General features: G+C 40.8%; 1 protein-coding gene and 1 long non-coding RNA gene across 6 annotated transcripts in view; one reads left to right on the top strand and one right to left on the bottom strand.

Annotated features, from left to right (window-relative positions):
- The first annotated feature begins 2,005 nt into the window (after positions 1-2,005).
- Positions 2,006-19,009, top strand: LOC116988924. The gene is made up of 3 exons (XR_004416088.1): positions 2,006-2,117; positions 15,780-15,871; positions 18,901-19,009. It is a non-coding gene; the product is annotated as an uncharacterized LOC116988924 (long non-coding RNA).
- Positions 16,716-20,195, bottom strand: part of hdac9 (histone deacetylase 9) — a 503,463-nt gene continuing 499,983 nt past the window's right edge. For 4 of the 5 annotated variants that reach the window (XM_033045918.1, XM_033045937.1, XM_033045945.1 and 1 more), the window contains one exon: positions 16,716-19,151. In XM_033045918.1, coding sequence (XP_032901809.1) covers positions 18,948-19,151 — 204 coding nt within the window. In that variant the 3' untranslated portion in view covers positions 16,716-18,947. The remainder of the gene's footprint in view (positions 19,152-20,195) is intronic. The other variant, XM_033045928.1, reaches the window with a different exon arrangement.

The raw sequence follows: 20,195 nt of genomic DNA, 5'->3' as shown, positions 1-20,195 counted from the left end.
CAGCCAGAAGCACCGTAGACTGCAGGGCCGGCGGTCGAAGCTCCCCTCCAGGGGTGATGGTAAGTCCATGCCGGCCCCGCGGTAGAAGTTGGCCGCGGGTCGGCAGTGATGGCTTCTTCTTCCCCCGGGTCCCCCACGAGGGCTGTGGACGCCGCACCAGCTGGAGCTCTGCAGACCGTGGCTTCAGGCTGCGACTTCAGGCTGCCGGCTGCCCCGGGCCAGCGAAACGGAGCTCTTGTTGGAGAGATTAATAGTTATTTCCTCTTTATTCCAAACATTGAATAAGTTCATTTGGCAGCAACATTTATGAAACAGTTCATTTTTATTATTGGGCTCCTTAAATTTGCAGAGGAAGAGTAATGAAAAAAGAAAATTGTTGTGCAAATCTGTACTTCACAAGAATATGATTACAAAAGCACGTGTAGTTCAATTGCATGCATGAAGAATAGCTATTGTCGGCTGCTTCTCCTGGGGGTAGATAGTGAGATCTGAATAATATTAGATACCCAATTCATTAGGAAGGCCAGGGACAAAATAATCTTCATAATCTTCACTTTCCACTTGCATCTAGATTAGATGGTGCCTGAAGGTGCATATGTTTTGTAGTGACCAGTTAGAAAGTGCAGCAAAAAACAAACTGTTTGAAGATCTCAGTGGGTCAGCCGGAATCTGAGGAGGCAGAGACATGTTCAATATTTTGGGACAAGACACGGCAATCTTGCAGCCCAATGATGTCTAAATATCATGTAGGAAGGAACTGCAGATGCTGGTTTAAACCAAAGGAAGCCACAAAAAGCTGGAGTAACTCAGCGGGTCAGGCAGCATCTCTGGAGTAACTCAGCGGGTCAGGCAGCATCTTCTGAAGAGAAGACCTATTTCAGGTCGAGACCCTTCCTTGAAGGGTCTGAGGAAGGGTCTCAGCCCGGAATGTCACCTATTCCTTTTCTCCAAAGATTCTGCCTCACCTGCTGAGTTACTCCAGCTTTTTGTGACTATATTCTGATGTCTAAAAATCCTGTGACATAATATGGCAAAGAATCAAATTACTTCTGCAGAGTAGCAAACTTTTGCTTTTAATTGTGTAAATTTGCATTGAAAATACATTTTTTTTAATGCATAAAAGAGTTGGCATAACTTTGGAGGCAGTAGTGAGTACAGTATTTAACAGCTGAAAGGCTACATTATGTCTCTTCAATATCAAGTGTTGGTAAGGCAATATGAAAATATATGTTCCATCTAGGAAATCCTTTTTCTGCACCACCATGTTGAAGATGTTGAAAGTTTTGTATTTCTTTCCTGAAATGCTGTCAATTGACAAGCTCCATCTACTGTATGTTGTCCAGTAACATTACTTAGTTGCAACATAAGAACGACTCGATCAGAGCATTGCACCAGTATCTTTCTATATTTTATACCAGGGATTTTCAATTGCAAACAATTAGTGTCAGAATCTGGATAGTTGCGTGCTGTAGGTTCACTGAGAATTGGCCAGAAATGACATAACCATATTTTACAGTGAACTATTGCAGCTGCCAGTTGGAGCCTTTCAACTTTTTTCATTCTGGATGTGATTCAAACCCAGACCCTTGATGTGAAAGAGTGTCCAAAAGCACTATATCACTTTGTCTATATATGAGTCATGTTTGACATTTACATGGAAGCATTTCAATATTATTCTGGAAAAAAAATTGAAATTTAATTATCAATAAGTGATATTCAAGGTAAGCACAGATGTTAAATTTGCACACTGAGAGGCATTGCATAATTAATGAAAAAGAACATTTTCAACATTTAAAATTAAAAACGTTTAAATCCTACCTGCATGATTTTATCTTTGAAAACGTTTAGGTATGGTGTGTTTTTTTTCTGAAGAAAATTAATATTTATGTTTCCAAATACTACACTCTCAAACTATTAGTCCCAGTGGCCTCATCACTTGCTCATTGTCAAGTTCAGAGACAAGCATATACCGAATCTATTGCATCTGTTCTTGTATTATATGTCATAAGGGAAATTGAGTCAGCCATTAAGAAGGATAGTAACACACAGCTGCAGATTCCCCAACATGTGACACACATATTTTCATAGTAGTAGACCATTGACATATGGATGTGGGGGTAAGGTTCTGCTTATTTACTTCTTTTAAATTAACTACAATTTTTTAAAGTTCCTACAACTGTGATTTTACTGCTAAACGTTCTCTCTATGAGCTTGGAAAGATATAGTTCTTAACCAAATGCCTCACAAAGCAAATCACTGTCAAGAGTGCAATGTGACTGACTCAGCTCATGTCAAAATTAATTCCAATGATCCACTCACTAGTCAAAGAAGCCCAATGTTATGTTTCTGCCAATTTTACCATCCGGGAGCTTTTAGGTACAATTTCAATGAATTGCCCCAATTCAGATGAGACAAGCTAACTGGTATTCTCTGATGTATGCTGGGAATTCTCTAGGGTACCAGGAAAGAAACCATCTTATATAAAGTCATATCCTGTTTGAAACATCAAATACCCCCAGCCACCAGCTAATCTAGATATATTAACCCGAGCCAACCTAAGAACTCATTTCTCATCCAGTGTCATGGGCACAGTCCTTTTATATTTTTATGACCCTGTCAAAAAGTAATATTTGCTGCCATTGGTGATGATTTGAATTGCCTCCTCTGAGCCACGCAAAGGGAGAGAAAGATCTGTTATCAATTTTGCTAAGCATGCCTAGAGAATTGTGGATTGTTTCAGGTCCAAGTTATAAATGACAACAAACGCTGCAAAGCCTTTTGAAGCAAAGCAGCTGATGATGGTATTGTCATAAAATCTGACTTGTTTCTATTTGCAGTTTTGTTTTGAACCTACCAAGGAGATTAAAGGCTCTGATTATTTAAAAAGAAATGACACTTTTGAGCTAAGATTAATCAACATGGAAACATTAGTTCAGTTGCTTGTCATTCTACTCTTGTTTGTAACAACATATTAGCTTGAGAAAAAAATATTCATCCATGCTTCTGCAAATCAAATAAAAGCTTTTAGTAATAAAGGAAATGCTAGGATGTGGAAATATGGTGAAGCAGAAGTTATTGGAAATTTCAGTAGCCATTCAATTTTGGACAAAATAAATAATGTATATCTTCTCTCCAGATATTGTAAGACTCACTATGTATTTCACTATGGAGACACTGGTATCGTTGTCTCGTTGTAGGACATTGATCATCTTTTAATCTGGATTTTTAACTTAAGTATTGTGGGTTTTTGTTAAATATAAATGATGATGTTTTTATGTGATATACCATGATTTTATATATATTTATGATATTTGATATGCAATGCATTTTTTATGTAATGTTGCCCCTTGTCTGGACCTTGAGTCCGTAATAAAGTTTATTATTATTATTATTATTATTGTTATTTCCAATAAACAATAGTTTTATTCACATTGTAAGAATTTTTTTCAAGAATCAACTCAAATTATGTTTGGACACCATTTCCAAAGACATACTTTCAATACTTGTTTCTGCAAAGTCTGAAAACATTCAGATGTATTCTTGTCCGGTAACTGAAGCAACTGTCTCTGCTTCAGTACATTTTACAGCCGCTAATCTAGAAATCGGGATGGTTATAATGTTTGGCATCAGTAATCACCCCACAAATATTCAGGCCAGCAACTTGTAGGATGCAAAGCCACAAGTAGTGGCAGAGATGAATCGGTCATAAGTTGCAAGCACAGTGGCAATTGTGAATCTTTCCAACCACAGTGCACTTAAGGAGACATCCAGCAATTACTGCTGTACATTATATCTGTGTTGTTTATAAACTCACCAAGTCTTGTTTTTTCCCATTCATTTATAGATACATTTTCTGGTATCTCCCATTTCCACGCAGGATTATCATTACATGAGAATTTCTTCTGGGTTTGTTACATTTCCTGAAATATGTCTCACTGCAATTTAACACAAGAGACCTTATTACCATTATTTTGTTTTTGGGGGGTGAGGCAGAGAGGAGAAAGAGAATGCTTGAGACTAGATTTAAAACTCCAGAAGAATTTTATGATATATTTTAATTTAGGATGAATCGCTAAGAGCTTTTTTTATAGCTGTTGTAAGATATATCGCAAGACAAATATATCTACTAGTTTGTAAATCATCAGTGCCTCTCATCAGTAAATCTCAGTGACTGCTACTTCCTGTCTGGTGAATGGTGAGGTCAGACCATCAGTGCTATTAAAAGCGAAGGGGGAGTGATTAGTGTGGGGAACTCTTAAGAAAATGCTACTTATGTCATTTTTTTTAGGTAATGCTGTATCACTTAAACGGGCAAGGACTTCCTTAATATTTAATGTGGGAGAATATTTGTGAAGTATGGTAGGAAAGATAGCTCAAACGGGGCTGCACAAATGATGACTTTTCCATCTGGGGTTACACATTAGAGAACATTGTTTCAGTAACTCGCTGAGAAACATGTTTTGCTTGAGAATGGTTCGGAAATTCTCCAGCTGTCAGACTTTAAAGAAAGCCTGACAAAGGCTTAATATAGTGTGCAGAATTAAAAGAAACAGAACAATGTAGAATGGGCAACAACAAACATTTTACTTACCCCAAGACCCCCACAAGGGAGAGTGGTGAAGTTTTTTTTGTTGACAGATCCTAGGTGAGGTAAGAAAAGTAAAAATGAGTAGAGTCCTAATATTGCTAGTTGTGTTTTGCATTCTTTACATTTTTGAAGCGACTTCTATGTCATAAACTGAGGAATCTTGGAAGAAGAGCATAGAGCACAAAAACATTCACATCTCTGTAACCTCACATGAGATTAATTTCATGGGTTGTTAATTTGAAATATTTTCTCTTTATTTCATTAACACCCATTACTTTCTAATTTTCTATCTCCTCCCTTTTTGCTGTGGAAGCTCAGGTAAAATAAACCTGAACGTTCCTCTTTTTGGAGAAATATCTCATAGAAAACCTCAAAAACTTGATTCAAACCTTTTTGTCCTGATTCAAAGCAGGCTGAATATTTAACATGCACTTTAGTTAATTTTGGCTGTCATCAATGTGGAACTGCCCAAGGGATACCCTACAAAGAGGTAAAATACATTTGAAATAGTTTTGAAGGATCCTAAAGTGGAAGGATAGAAAATTATTTCGGGTAATTTAATAGATATTTGGGGCTTATACAAAGGGAGAAGGAGTATATTGCTGGACTCTGGATTGTACGTGCGTAAACTTAAATAACTCACATGCTAAGTTAAGGATTATTGTTATCCTTTTCTTGGTGATTCTGCTATTAGCAGGACCAGGGACCCAAGACGGGTGCAGGATGTTATCTGTCTCAATATCTTTTCCCATCTTTCTCAATGGTGTGGGAAAAATGGAAGAGTTATTTTCTCTTTTGTGTGTAAAAAATGAAATTAAAATCAATGGATCAGTGAGGGACTGGTTGTCATATCCTCTCCTGTTGCAACTTGATCACCTTTTCAATTATGGCTACTGAATAGTAACAAGAAGCAGAATCCTAGTGGAAGTTTTCTGTACTGTAACTCTTCTGAATCCTGAAATGTGGATGCTCTCCCATCATTGTCCCATCAAAAATTAGCTGAATTATGATGGATTGATATTCACATATGTTTCATTTTGACTGTTCTTTAAAGAAACAAATTTCCCATATACGATTATATTCAGCGTGGATTCGTTTTAAGAATTCTAAGGAACAGTTTTAGCTGTTGGTGTATCATGCAACACAAATCAATTGTTTATAATATAAACTTTCCAATGTTCCTCTCTGTTGAAGTCAATTGACAGGAAATGAATGAATGAATAAATTTATTGGCCAAGTATTCACATACAAGGAATTTGTCTTGGTGCTCCACCTGCAAGTGACAACATGACATACAGTGACAGTTAGGAATGACACATAAAACATTAAACATTAATTATAAAACTTTATTGATTAAACATGTTAATTAAATAAAATACTGGAGCAAAAGGAGGCTACAGATTTTTGTTATTTGTGTAGAGCTACTACTCGTGGAAAAAAAGCTGTTTTAATGTCTGGTTGTGGCAGCTTTGACAGTCCGGCGTCGCTTTCCAGAGGGAAGTGACTCAAAGTGTTTGTGGCCAAGGTGAGAAGGGTCTGACATTATCTTACCCACTCACTTCCGGGCCCTTGCAGTTTACAGTTCGTCAATGGGGGGGCGGGGGGAGGTTGCAGCCAATAACCTTCTCAGCAGATCGAACGATTTGCTGCAGCCTCCGGATGTCGTGCTTGGTGGCTGAGCCAAACCAGACCATGATGGAGAAGGTGAGGACAGACTCTGCGATGGCTGTATAGAATTGGACCATCATTGCCTGTGGCAGATTGTGCTTCCTCAGCTGCCGTAGGAAGCACATCCTCTGTTGTGCCTTCTTGACTGTGGAGTCGAAGGTGGCCCCCCATTTAAGGTCCTTGGAGATGATGGTTCCCAAGAACTTAAAAGACTCCACAGATGTGACTGTGGTGTTGTTGATGGTGAATGGGATGTGGGGAGGGGGAGCTCTCCTAAAGTGTAATCAAGCAGGCTGTTTAACAATCAGCTGATCTGACTTTGAGTATTTCCTAAAATTAAGCTTCATGTCACATAGTTCATTATATCTATAATTTTCAGTCCCGTGCACTTTCTACATCTTATGGTAAGTGTATTGTAGCAGACTATCGTCCTACAAGTTTTTAAAAGTAAAATAATCATGCATTTTTCATTCCCCATTGCATGAGTAATTTGTAAATCATGTTTCTTCGGAAGAAACATGGTTGTTAGGCTGGAATAGCAATTATGGTGCATGTGGAAATATAGAAAAAAAATTAAATATAGTCATTTGAATCTGTAATGATACATAATGATACAGAAATAATGTAATTATGACCAGGACACTGTAGGATTGGTGAAAACAAAATAAATTGGAACTTTCAGATGAAAATTGTTGGCAGCAAAGAAATTTAAATTCCAGACCAAGTGGAAAAAGTAGAGAAAGGGACAGAATTGCTGTACAGGAGTCAGAATAGACTTGAAGGGCGGAACAGTCTCCCACTAGAATAGCCCGAGATCATTGCTCTTCATTTCCTATTTCAATAGGCATGTTTGAAGAATATATGGTCCTTTGAGGAATATAGAGAAAACAGGGAAGAAATGAAGCAGGGAATTAGGAGGGGACCATGAAACGTCTTTGGCAAATAGAAATAAAGAGAATCACAAGACATTATATATCACTAAAAACATGAGTGGAGCTAGGAAGAGGGTAGGACCACTCAAGGATAAAGGAGGGAATTTATGTTTGAAATCAGAGGATGTAGTCGAGGTACTAAACATGTACTGTGCATCAGTATTTACCAAGAAGAAGGACATGGTGGACAGTGAGACCAATGTGGGGAATAGTGATATGCCAGGGCATTTTGCGATCAAGGAGATGGTGTTGGTCCACTTGAAGACCTTTAAGGTGGATAAATCCACCGTGCCTGGTGGGATCCATCCCAGATTGTTGGGAGAGGCAAGAGGGGAAATCACTGGGGTCTTGACTAAGACAATTGATCAATTGATATTTATTATCGCATGTAAGTAACATGTCACAGTGAAATTCTTTGTTTTGCATACCATACACAAAATATGCAAAGAGCCACCACGTATAGGGTGTCACAAAAGTGAGGTCCTGGAGGAATGATGAGTAGCCAATAGTGTTCCTTTGTTTAAGAAGGGGAATAGAATAACTCAGCATATTATTGGTAGGTGCAGCATATGTCAGTTATGGGGAAACTGATATATATAAATGGAATTATGAAAATGTAGATGGGATGGTTAGTAAGTTTGAGGTGACACAAAAATTGGTGGAGTTAAGGACAGTGAAAAAGGTTGTTAACGGATGCAGCAGAATATAGATCAGTTGGGCAGAGAAATGGCAGATGGAATTTATTCCAAGCAAATATGAGGTATTACATCTGGGAAATGAAAATTAACAGGAAAGTCTTAAATCAAAGGCAGAATCCTTAACAGTATTGATGAATAGGGGCATCTTGGGGTCCAAGTCCACATCACCCGGAAAGTAGCAACGAAACATGATAGAGTGGTAAAAAAAGGTGTATGGAATGCCTGCCATCATTGGAAAGGGCATTGAGTATAAGAGTCAGCAAGTCATGTTTCTGCCTGGATTAAAGGGTATTAGCAATTAGGAGAGATCAGAAAAACTTGGATTGTTTTCTCCGGAGTGTCAGGGGCTGAGGCTAGACAGTCAGAATCTTCTTCCCAGGGTTGAAAATTCAAATAATAGCGAGCATAGCTTTAAGATGAGAGGGGGGAAATTTAAAGGAGATGTATGGGGTATGCTTTTTACATAGAGAGTGGTAGGTGTCTGGAACGTGCTGCTAGGGGTGGCAGTGGATGTAGATATGTTTAAGAGGCTTTTAGATAGGTATGTGAATATGCAGGGAATGTAGGGATCTGGAAAATGCATTGAATCATCATTGAATCATACGAACGCAGAGGGATTAGTTTAATTTAGCATCATGTTTGGCGCAGAATATGTGAATCAATGGGCCTGTTTCTGTGCTATTTTCTTTTTTTTATGTTTGTAATTTGCACTTCCTGGCAAAATGGCTCCCACTGATAAAACTATGCTAAGAAATGATGAATATGTTGGGAGATATGACAATTTAATATACTTTCAGCCAAGTGACTTGAGCTGACATCAGTAGTGACTGATGAATGTTGTGGAATGTGGTCCTGTCAGTAGAAGGCTCTCCAAACCCAGCAGCCTCTTTATGTCCAGTTTCTGCCTGTTAAGTGAGTTGGTACCAAAGAGTAGCAAACTGTATTCAGAATGCTTCATCTGTAATTCCTCCAAAATGGCTTCTCAACCTCGTAATCGCTAAAAGAAACAAATATGAAGAACGTAAATTCAGCCACAGGAACCTGCCTGATTCTGGTAGTACAGGTACACAACCTTTTATCCGAAAGCCTTGGGACCAGACACTTCTCGGATTTCGGAATTTTTCGGATTTCGTAATGGAAGATTTTTAGCGTAGATTAGGTAGGTAACGCGGGCGGCTTGAAAAGTCTGGAGCGGCTGCCTCCTCCCCGGAGACCGGGGAATCATTGTAAATCATTGCTTAAATGTTAGTCAGTTAGTTTGGAGGGATTTTATGTGGTGGGGGGGGTGAAGGGGGATTTACAGATGTTTAGGTGTCTCCCCGGTCTCCGGTGAGTAGGCAGCCGCTATAGTAGTACAGACCTGGGTTGACCGTGGGTCGTTTCAGGTCAAGTTTGGCGCCAAACGCGAGCTTTGGTGTGCAGACAACATCCTGGAAAAAATGTCCAGTTTTCGGAGCTTTTCGGTTTCCGGAACTCCGGATAAAAGGTTGTGCACCTGTAATTGAAACTCGAGCAGAAGGTTTCCGGAAAGAGAACTTTAGCTGCAGGTTCATCTGAGATCCTAAAATTACACTGCAGAGAGCTGAGTTGCTTTCTAATCATATTAAACAAATTACAAAGAATGTGTATAGGCATTTTAATTTTTACCAAATTGAACAATACAGATTGTGGATGTTTACTTGGCTCATTGGATAGGCAAAGATGCCAAGTTTATAATTTGACAATATTACTTCCCAGTGATTTTAAGTCTGATTACATGTAGTCACAAGAGACTCTGGATGCTGGAAACCGAGTGACAATAATCTGCTGGAGGAAATGAGCAGGTCGAGTAGCATCTGTGGGGAAAACATATTTGTCGACATTTCAGGTTTAAACCCTACATCAGGAGTGATTAAGTGTAGGTATGGCATAAAACCATTAGTTCCACATAGGGCAGGTAAGATAATAGTTGTACCTACTCAGTGATAATTATATTATAAAACATGTATTTGGTGCACATACATGATGCTATAGCTGAATGCCTTCCAAATGCATGGTGTCACTTGCAAGGTTAGAGAGATGAAAAATAGAGGCATTAAAACACAAGCGAACATATGTAAGATGAAACTGTTTGGCATCTAATTTAATGTCAGGGATCCAAACTAGATTCCAAGAATGACTCCCCAAATTCAAGTGTGCTGCCCAACTAGTGGGCAGGAAATTGAAAGTGCTTATGATGCCAGCCAACATCAGATATAAGGTCCCCAGAATGTGTTTACCAGGATCTTTTTCATGGGGCACCTTCTTTAGAGCTGCAGCCTCCAAAATACAAAGTGAGAATAGGAAGAGAGAAAATGCACCTCCTGACTCTAACAGGAACGCTGTGTACTGCTGATGATTTGCAATCTTATTCCCTCTCACTCCCATTCCTTAGGGAATTCTCTTGGGCTGATTCCAGATAGGGTCTGCACATGGTTTTTAGGCCTCTGATGGATGAGCTGCATTATGACACCCAAAGGACACCTTCAGCTACACCAGGTTGATGTGGATAAGTCCTACGGAATGTTTTATGTGAATCTCAGCCCAACACCTTCAGCTACTCAAAACAGGTGGAGCAAACACGATGCATCAATTTTAGGAGCAAGATACATATCCTGACAGCATTTGTAAATATGGTAACCTACAGAAAATCAAGCCAAAAATGTCTGTGAAACATGTTTTGTCAAGAGGGGTCACCAAACAATATTTTACACATTGGCCACAGCGCTAAACATTAACATGCTAAAAGGTGCTCTACACTTATTCACTTTCAACTTTATCTCATTTCAACCCTGTAAGAGATCAAAGCAATAGTATAATAATGATCGGAAAGGTCGGATCCTATATAGTCAACATATATTATATTAAACTGTCAATTCTATGGGTATTTACTGTACAAATTAGACTAAGTGGAACCCAGTGGGTCCCAGTCACATGGAAGGCCTGGTCCCCCAACGCAATATTCCACCACTCACCTGTTCCCCCAACGCAACCCATTCCCCCAACGCAATATTCCACCACTCACCCATAGCCCCTAACTGTGCAAGTGTGGCTCATTTCCCCTCATCCCCGAGCACTCCCTCCCCCTCTTCTTCATGTTTGGGAGTGGAGGAGGGGAGAGGGGGAGGGAAGTGGGGTGTGTGATCGGGGGGTGTGGGGTGGGAGGGGAGGAGGGGTGTTTGTGGACGGGGAGGTGTAGGGGTGGAGAGGGTGGTGTGGGGACAGGGGGGTGTGTGGCGGGGGGGGGGGGGGTGTAGGGTGGGGGGAAGGTGTGTATGTAGGTGGGAGGGGTTTGGGAGGGGGAAGGAAGGATGTGGGAGGCGGGGTGTGTGGGGAAGGGTGTGTGTGTGGGAGGGGGTGTGTGTGGGCGGGGGGTGGTGTGTGTAGGGTGTGTGTGTGTGGGCAGGTGCGGGCAGAGGGGTTGTGGGGGGAGGGGTGTGTGAGCGGGGGGGGTGGGTGTGGGAGCAGGGGAGGTTGTGGGGGCAGGGGGGGTTTGTGGGGCGGGGGGGTTGTGGAAGCTGTGGGGGTAAGTGGGCAAGGGGTTGTGGGGACAGGGGGGTTGTGGGGCTGTGGGGACAGGGGGGATTGTGGGGGGAGTTATGTGGGTGGCGGGGTGTGTGCACGGCAGGGTGTGTGAGGGGTGATGCTTTGGGGGTGTGTGTGGGGGTGTGTGTGGGTGTGTGTGTGGGGGCGTGTGGGGGGGGGTGTGTGGGGGGGTAGGTGTGTGCGCGGCAGGGTGTGTGAGGGGGGGTGCATTGGGGGTGTGTGTGGGGGTGTGTGTGGGTGTGTGTGGGGGGGGATGTGTGGGGGGTAGGTGTGTGGGGGGTAGGTGTGTGAGAGGGTGTGTGAGTGGGGGGTGGGTGTGTGTGGGAGGTTGTGGTGAGGGTTTGTGGGGGGGAGTGTGGGCGGGGGGTGTGTGGGCAGCGGGGTGTGGGCGGCGGGGAATCGTGGGGGGGTGTTGGGAGAGGATCTGTGTGGTGGGCATGTGTGTGGGTGGGGTGTGTGTGGGCAGGGTGTGTGTGGGCGGGGGGTGTGTGTGGGCGGGGGGTGTGTGGCTGGGAGGTGTGTGTGGGCGGGGGGTGTGTGGCTGGGGGGTTTGTGTGGGCGGGGGCAGTTGTGGGAGGAGAGGGGTGTGTGGGCGGGGGGGAGTGAGCTCAGAGAAAAGCCATGGATAGAGGTGGGCATCACGGGGGTGGGGGAGGAGCCAGTGTGGGGGACCAGAAGAGTAGTGGCTGGAATTGGTGGTGTGATAGGAACTCACAGCGGGCGCTGGTCGCTGGTCGTTCTCCTCCGCCGGGATCAGAGCCTCCGCTTTCCGTTTGGCGACATCGGCGACATCTCCGACTGCGGGCTGGGCTGGATCTCTGACTGCGGGCTGGGCTGGAGTCTTCGACTCAGGGCTAGGCTGTGCTGAGTCTCTGACTCTGGGCTGGGCTGGGTCGGGTCTCCAATGCTGGGCTGCTGCTTGGGTCTGGGCTGCTTCTTGTGGCTGGGCTGCTGCTTGGGGCAGGGCTGCTGCTTTGGGCTGGGCTGCTTCGGGTCCCTCCGAATGTCCAGTTGGAAACCTCCGCCACCCTCAGCTCTAGTAAAGATGCGATGGCGTAGGAAGGAGCGGACCGTCCCAGGGAGTGACAGGGGAAGAGACTAAAATGCGCGACTGGCAGGACAAGAGACCGAGCGTGGTTTTTAAGATTTTTAAAACTTGGTAACTTTTACGACATTCAACCAATCGGAACGAAACTCGGTGCACTCGCAGCACAGGAGAACGGTGAGTGAACTGGCGGAAAATCGTAGCGCTATCGTGAACCGTTTTTTTCGCATACAGAAAGACCGCCAAACCGGAAGATAACAAGATCAGAGTTTTAGTTATGTATAGATGTTGGGTTGGGGGGGGGAAGAGAGAGGAAATCACATGATTCAAATATGTTCTTTTACATGAAAATACTTCCAATCATCAGAGAAATTATAAACAACATTTATCATTAACCACTACAAATTATATAATGTATAGTTGAATATTATAATAAGCAGCAGTGAAAAACATAATTATCTTTAGCCACTGAATGACGAAGAATTGAGAAATAAAATTCACATCATTTGTCCAAATGAAAATCAGATAATAACAGCCATTTGGATTACAAGTGTATTTTGCAAATGCAGATATATGTCTCGCAGGTCATCCCTTAAAGGTGTTAAGAATGCACAATTTACAAAAGAAAATATGCATGCTGAGAAATTCAGTTTTAGTTGTGTGCATTAAACATGCACACACCTAGTAGCCTTGGGACTCTAATGAGTGTAGCTTTGTTGCAACCCGATACGTGACAACTCTTTGCATACTCTGTCTGTTGTATACAAAAACATTAAAAATGAATTTGAATGAGCACATAATTGTCAAGACAAAGAAGGCTAAGGACCAAGTGCTGGTAAATGTGAATATGAATATGGGTACTTGATAGCAGCTGTGGACATAATGGGTCAAAGGGCCTGTTTCTCTGGCCCATATAATTTACAGGAGATAACGTAAATAAATTGAATTGAAATATTGATGCAAAATCCAAATACTTGCAAAAGCAAATGTCTTCCAGTGTGTTTGTGCAGCTACAAAAGCCAGACGCAAACAAAGTATGCAAACCCTGGTTCAAAAATTCAAAATGAAAGTGCACGTAAGTGAAATGAGTGGGAAAGAAACTCCTTGTGCCACTTTAGGTAAAAGCAAAGTTTAAATATAACTGGAATCAATATTATTTTCGGAATTTGCCCATGTTTCCTTGGAGCACATGAGGATGATGGGTGATCGGCCAGAGAGGTCTAAAATCATGTGAGGAATTGAGAGGATAAATGCACAGGCTTTTACCCAGAGTAGGGGAATCAAGAAATGAGGAAATAGGTTTAAGGTGTGGGGGGGGGGGGGGGTAGGAGATTTAATAGCAACTTATATCACACAAAGGGTGGTAGGTTTTCACACAAAGGAAGCTCCCAGAGAAGCTCAGAAGCCTCGCCGACCAGAGAGTCAAGGAGGAAACACAGGGAGCAACGGACGGGAGGAGAGGACTGGTGGAAGAGGGACCGGGATATGGCCACCAACACCTTTTAGGTTTGTTACAGGAGGTGCCCCCGGGACACAGATGCAGTTGGGCAAGGAGAGGGACCTCGGGTCATGGGCTTGCAGCAGCCTGGGTCTTAGCTGGGCTTACCTGGATCATGGGTGTGGACATTTGGACCTCCAACATGTGGACTGGACTTGGACTATCAATTTTTTTTCCTTTTCCTTTTTCTTTGCAAACGATGACAAGGTATGCCGACTATGCATTTGTGCAAAAGAATTTCACTGTGCTGTGCATACGTGACAATAAAGAACCATTGAAGGGCAATCACGGTGGCGCAGCAGTAGAGTTGCTGCCTTTCAGTGAATACAGCACCGGACACCCGGGTTCAATCCTGACTACGGTTGCTGTCTGTACCCAGTTTGTACGTTCTCCCCATGACCTCCGTGGGTTTTCTCCGAGATCTTTGGTTTCCTCACACACTACAAAGACGTACAGGTTTGTAGGTTAATTGGCGTGGTAAATGTGACAATTGTCCCTAGTGGGTGTAGGATAGTGTTAATGTGCAGGGTTCACTGGTCTGCGCGGACCCGGTGGGCCGAAGGGCCATTTCCATGCTGTCTCTCTAAACTAAATTTAAAAAGGTATATGGAATGAGTTGCCGGAGGAGGTAGTTGAGGCAGGTACAATTACATTTAAGAAACATTTACACAGGTACATAGATAGGATAGGTTTAGAGGGATATGGACCAAATGCAGGCCGGTGGGACTAGTCTAGATGGGACACGTTAGATGGCATGGGTATGTTGAGCCAAAGGGCCTGTTTCCATGCTGTATGACTACGACTCTATATGGGAGTTCAAAGCTTCCATCAACAAGATAACTGGTTATCAAAAGTAATATTTTGGCTTCCCAAATCATTACACTACCAGCATCTCCCATTGTTTTCCTATAGTTGCATTTGTAACTAGTTACTTTCTGAGACAATTTTGTTTTATAAATCCAAGGTTTAGATTGTCTTCAATTCAAACAGGAGACCTAATCCCATCGTGATGTGGTTATGGCAACGTGTGCTAACATCGCAATAGGCTAATGGTGTCTGATAAATATGTGGATGACAGTGCACTCACCCCAATTTCTTGGTTGGGGAATGCAGATAGCTTCAGGGAATTGTGATCTTACAGAGGCAGTATATTCAAGCTTTCTCATCCTGTGGGTAGAGGGGATCCAGTTCTTCCCACCATCTTCAGATTAACTGCTAATATGATCTCGACCACTCCATGGCGGTCAACTATTACCCATTTTTTCTCCCCCGTCCATTTACAATTTTCTGATCCCCCATGATCGCTCCCGCCCTCCTCATGGATGTATTCTTATTCCAATCATCTGCAATTTCCACAGCTTCTGGTATTAGATTCAACGGGACCACCACACAATAGTTTCCAGCAATTCTGTATCCCCGTGTCCCACTTGCTAGCTACATTCCGATCATTCTGTAAACATCAGGGCCTTTGTCTTTCTATTTACTTGTTGCATTACATTTTTCTTCAACTACTTCCAAGCACATCAGCACCTCTGGTGATCATACCTCATAGCTCTTTCTCCAGGTCTTAAATTAATGTGGAATCATTTTTGTGTTAATTTAGTGTTAATACGGTTTATATTCATGAAAGGGTCACCTAACCTTACCTAATGTTTCTAGTGTGTTTGGGATGAATTAATTAATGATTGTTGATGTTGCTGTTTAACTAGGTTCCTGCTGTAAAAGAATTGAACTGAAACGGTAAAGGACAGTGTCCTCTAATTTGCCAGCAATTCATCTTTTGCAGAACGTTTACAGAAAAGTTCACGGTCCAGCCAGAAAGAAGAGGAAGGCTGCAATTTAAGAGATGGAGTACAGCTTTGTGAATACGGCCCAAAGGTAATACCCATTAACCTGGAGGGCCACCCTGATATGCTGCAGTTTTGTGTTCACTGTTAGTGCTTTGCCTCCCACAAATAGAAAGGGCTCTGTCCACCAGTGATCTGATGACCCTGCTGTCCATTGAGTGATTGGACATGAGAAGTGAATTTGAATGACTGTCAGTGGCTTCATGAGAGAGTTATTTTACTTCCTTGCACTAATTTAAGTAAATTCCATTAAGATTATTTTTTAATTCTTAATTTTCATATTTGCCAAAGAGAAGGGAAAATATGATTTGAAGTGTATTTTACCTGAAGGTTTTACAATATTAATGCTGGGTGAATGGGATTAATAAAGATCTATAGGATTCCGATTTATTGAGTGTACAATCTCGGTCAGAAAGATAATGTCATCTTAGATACAGATTTACCTGGTTCTTTTACATAACAGTATTTAATATTGTTGCAAATTGTACCAACTTCTTGGGTTGTTCTGCTGCAGTAAATGTGAAGTGGTGCACATTTAACTTATAATATTCCGTTCAAAATATTTTGGAAATACTTCTGCACAGTAAACCTAAGACTCAAAACATCTATGTGAAAATAGTTATTATTCAGCCAGTTAGGGAACCAGCAGAGGATATTACAGGACAAGATTTATTTTAATACATCCTGAAAATTATTGCGGTTTGAGAGAAAAAAACACACTAAGACTTGAACACAGAGCAGGATAAGCAACATAGACAAAACATAAGCAACATAGTACATTACACATTTTTCAAAACTTAACTTAGCTTGAAAGTAATGAAAGTGCAATTTGAATTAAATATTGTGGACACAACTCAGAAAGAAAGAAATGCATGTTTTATTTATTCAATTTTTTTATTGTCTTTTCAACACATCAATACATTTTAACAGTCGTCTGACTCTTCTGCAGCAAAGTGGCTAAAATATACAACACATAATTAGAACTGTGAAGCTAGCAGCTAATAGCTGTTTAAAAAGCAACATTGAAAAAAAATCACATTTAAAATAATACAATCTTTTGTTTTTAAATTTGACATATGCCTAAAAGGGCTGTGAATAAATGCAATTAATGGTTTTGCTTACTTACTACCTTGCTGGATGAAATTCAATCTATGTCAGACTCTGTGGATACCATTTGAGTTCCTTTCTCTTTACCTATACCCAACCTCCAGAATCATATTATGACATCTAATCAAAAAGGTACAATTGGTGTAGGAATGCCAGTATAAAATATATATTAGAAAGGAAAAGGAAAATATGTAAACAGTGAGCATGTAAACCTGCTGGAATTACACTATGGGGTCTGTGGAGCACCAGGAAGAAAAAAAACCCAGTGGATCTCTATCTGAAAGTGTTAATCTGTGTTGCCTTCCCAGAAATGCCCCCCAAAAGTGCCTTCTTGCACTACCTTTTGGAACGTCACTCAAGAATGAGTAAAATTGGTAAAATTGTTACTCTCATTTTAGGCCTTTCTCCCTTAACCAAAAATCTATGAAGTAAAATAAAATGAGTGTAATCCTCTTTCAAATGTGAAGAACGAGAATATTCCATTAACTGATCATAAAAAAAAAAAATGAAAAGAAAGGAGAAGACCTTCAGTGGGATCCTTCCTCTGACTTACAGTGAATAAAACATTCAACCATAATTTTATGTTTCATTTATTACATACATCGAATTTTGTGATTTCTTCTTTGATCTAACAATCTGCAGTACATAAATTCAACATCATTTAATACGAGACTGTATTCCCTTTCAACTCAATATAATTTCAGTAGTGACATGACAGAGCATTATATTGTTGTAGCAAAATGTGGTCATATCTAATGAGTCCAAAAATTAAAAGCAATAAAATATTACTTTCAAAAGTTAAGTTTAGAAAATTAGTAAACCAAATAAATATTTTCCTTCAACAATATTTTGGGAGGGACCTTTAAATTCAAATGCAGAGAAGAATTACAATTTGCTGTTTATGTTTTGAACACAAAGTTATATATGATCCTATGACCCCGTAGATTTCTCTAATTGTACCCTAGAGCATTAATTGTGCAAGTCACTATTGAAATAATAAATACAGCAGACATGGATCTCCAAGTGCAAAAAAGACCAACTCTCGAAAGTACCATCTCTTCTTATATTACAACAGTGACTATATCTTGGGGACAATTCCTCGGCAAAACCTGAAACTGTGAAGATGCATATAAATTACTCCTTCATACGATTAAAATTATTTCCTAAAATCAAAATGGTTGCTGAACTGAAGAACTGTTTTCATTAAAAAAAAGCAAATGTTTATATTTTTAAGCAACTTTAAAATAACTTGTTATGTTATTCATATATTATGAAGGTGACATTTTATTTTTTATTTTTCTAAGCAGTATAAAATAAAATCACTTTTTTTCTCTATCCATCCATACAAAAGATTTGTCATTTTAGTTTAGGTTATGATTCTGTCAGCATCAAATGTTTGTAATTAAATTGTGCCAACAAATTTGCTCCTATTATTCTGCCAATGCAAAATTAACTGTGTTTTTAAATGGTTATTGTCAATTACTTTTTACATCTTATTTGATTTTCAAGAGAAGAGAAACATTGTTTGGGCTGTGCTTACACTTTGCTTTCCTCTCCTTGCTCTAAGTTTGCCTGCCAGCTACCCATGTTGCGAGAGCAAAATTAGATATATCAATGGCATAGATACAGTATCTATATGACATGCTGCAACTGTTTAGAAAAAATAAGGCAATGGCCATGTGTTTGATTGAGCTGTAGTTCTCTGGTTTAAGAGAACTTGCCCATTCAAACTCAATATCTCATAGCAGCGGTAGTTTGTCGACATGTATTCCAGACAGCTTTTAAACTGAAATTGGTTGTAAGTGCACATCCAAGAATAGAAAAATAAGCATGGAGCAAATTGGTTCTGACTGATCTCTAATTTTGAGTAACTAAGGTTTTACATGACAATGAACAGTTATAAAAATAATAATAACCGAGGTGTAACAAAAGTGCAATTTGTGTTATTTACAGCATTGGAATCTGTTGAGCGCCTCAGAATACTGAATTTCGAATGCCTATTAAAGAATTCCTTTGGGACTCCTGCCGGTGGAATGGACGTGCCTGGTGGGATGGTCTGCGGTGGTGTGCGGCGATGTGGAAGCAGCTGGCGATGACTGTGTCCTGAAAACAGGCCTGTGCCTCTCTGACCCTGTCATGCCAACTATGGCCATCTGAGTTTGGTATGCTCCAAGCTGGTGGACACGATGATGATCCAGGAGCTGCTGTTACCATAGAAACAACACAGTAGGAAGAAATGTGAGAGGGATCAAATAAGACACTTGGAGAAACATGTCAACAAATTAAGTTCATTAGGTCAGAACCATAATAAACACTGTAAAGACTGAAGCCTTGTCAATAAATCCCTTCAACAGATGTTCTCACACTGTCAGTCACTACTACCATTTAGCAAAATAAGTTTCTTACACTGACTGAGTATTTTCCTGAGGCTGCATTCTTTCGTGAGATACACGACAACTAATAGAATATAAATGATAGCAATATATATATATATAAACAGTAAAATATGTGTGTTTTACAAATGGATTAAGCTTAAAATGGAACAATATGCCAATGAGAATGTCAGGTATAATTATCAAGTATAATAACACTTTATCATTGCAAGTCTATTTGGTGATGCTGGACATTAATGTGTTGCTATCCGGCTATGAAATATGACTCCCCCCCCCCCCCCCTTCTATTTCTTCCCAATCACAGAGCTGGAAGCAGCAAGAAAAATACAAGTTTAAATTAATAATAGATATTTATAAAAAAGATATTGAGTTAGAAGCATATCAACATACGCTTCCACACTTTGAGTGGCACAATGTCAGTGCTCATCCCGGCTTGGGACTAAAATATGGGAATTACTTATTGTATCAGGCACAGCCTTGCACGTGTGATTAAGGACAAAGACCTTTTGCTTTGCAAACCTTCCACCAGGAAATAGGTGGGCATTAATAAAAAAGCAAAGGGAGCCAGAATGTAGTCAGAGGAAGAAAGTGATTCATGGGGAGATAATTTCACATAGCATATAAGCGAGAGAAAGATTGGGGGCTGGGTAGAGATCATGGAAAGGGTCTTGGGGCAGAATCACAGGGGGAGTTTGGAGGAAGAGGTTGGTACTTCATCATGGTCAATAATGATATCAAAAGCTCTGCCAGGGGCCCCACAATGTCTTGTGTTGCTTCCCACAATGTCCTGGATGCAAACCCTAGAAGAATCAAAGGTTATCTTATTAAAACATTCAAATATGTTTATAGGGTTTT

Source organism: Amblyraja radiata, chromosome 2 (genome assembly GCF_010909765.2).
Source record: "Amblyraja radiata isolate CabotCenter1 chromosome 2, sAmbRad1.1.pri, whole genome shotgun sequence".
Classification (NCBI taxonomy): domain Eukaryota; kingdom Metazoa; phylum Chordata; class Chondrichthyes; order Rajiformes; family Rajidae; genus Amblyraja; species Amblyraja radiata.
The sequence above is the reverse complement of the archived record's forward strand: the minus strand, read 5'-3'. Positions and strand labels throughout refer to the sequence as shown.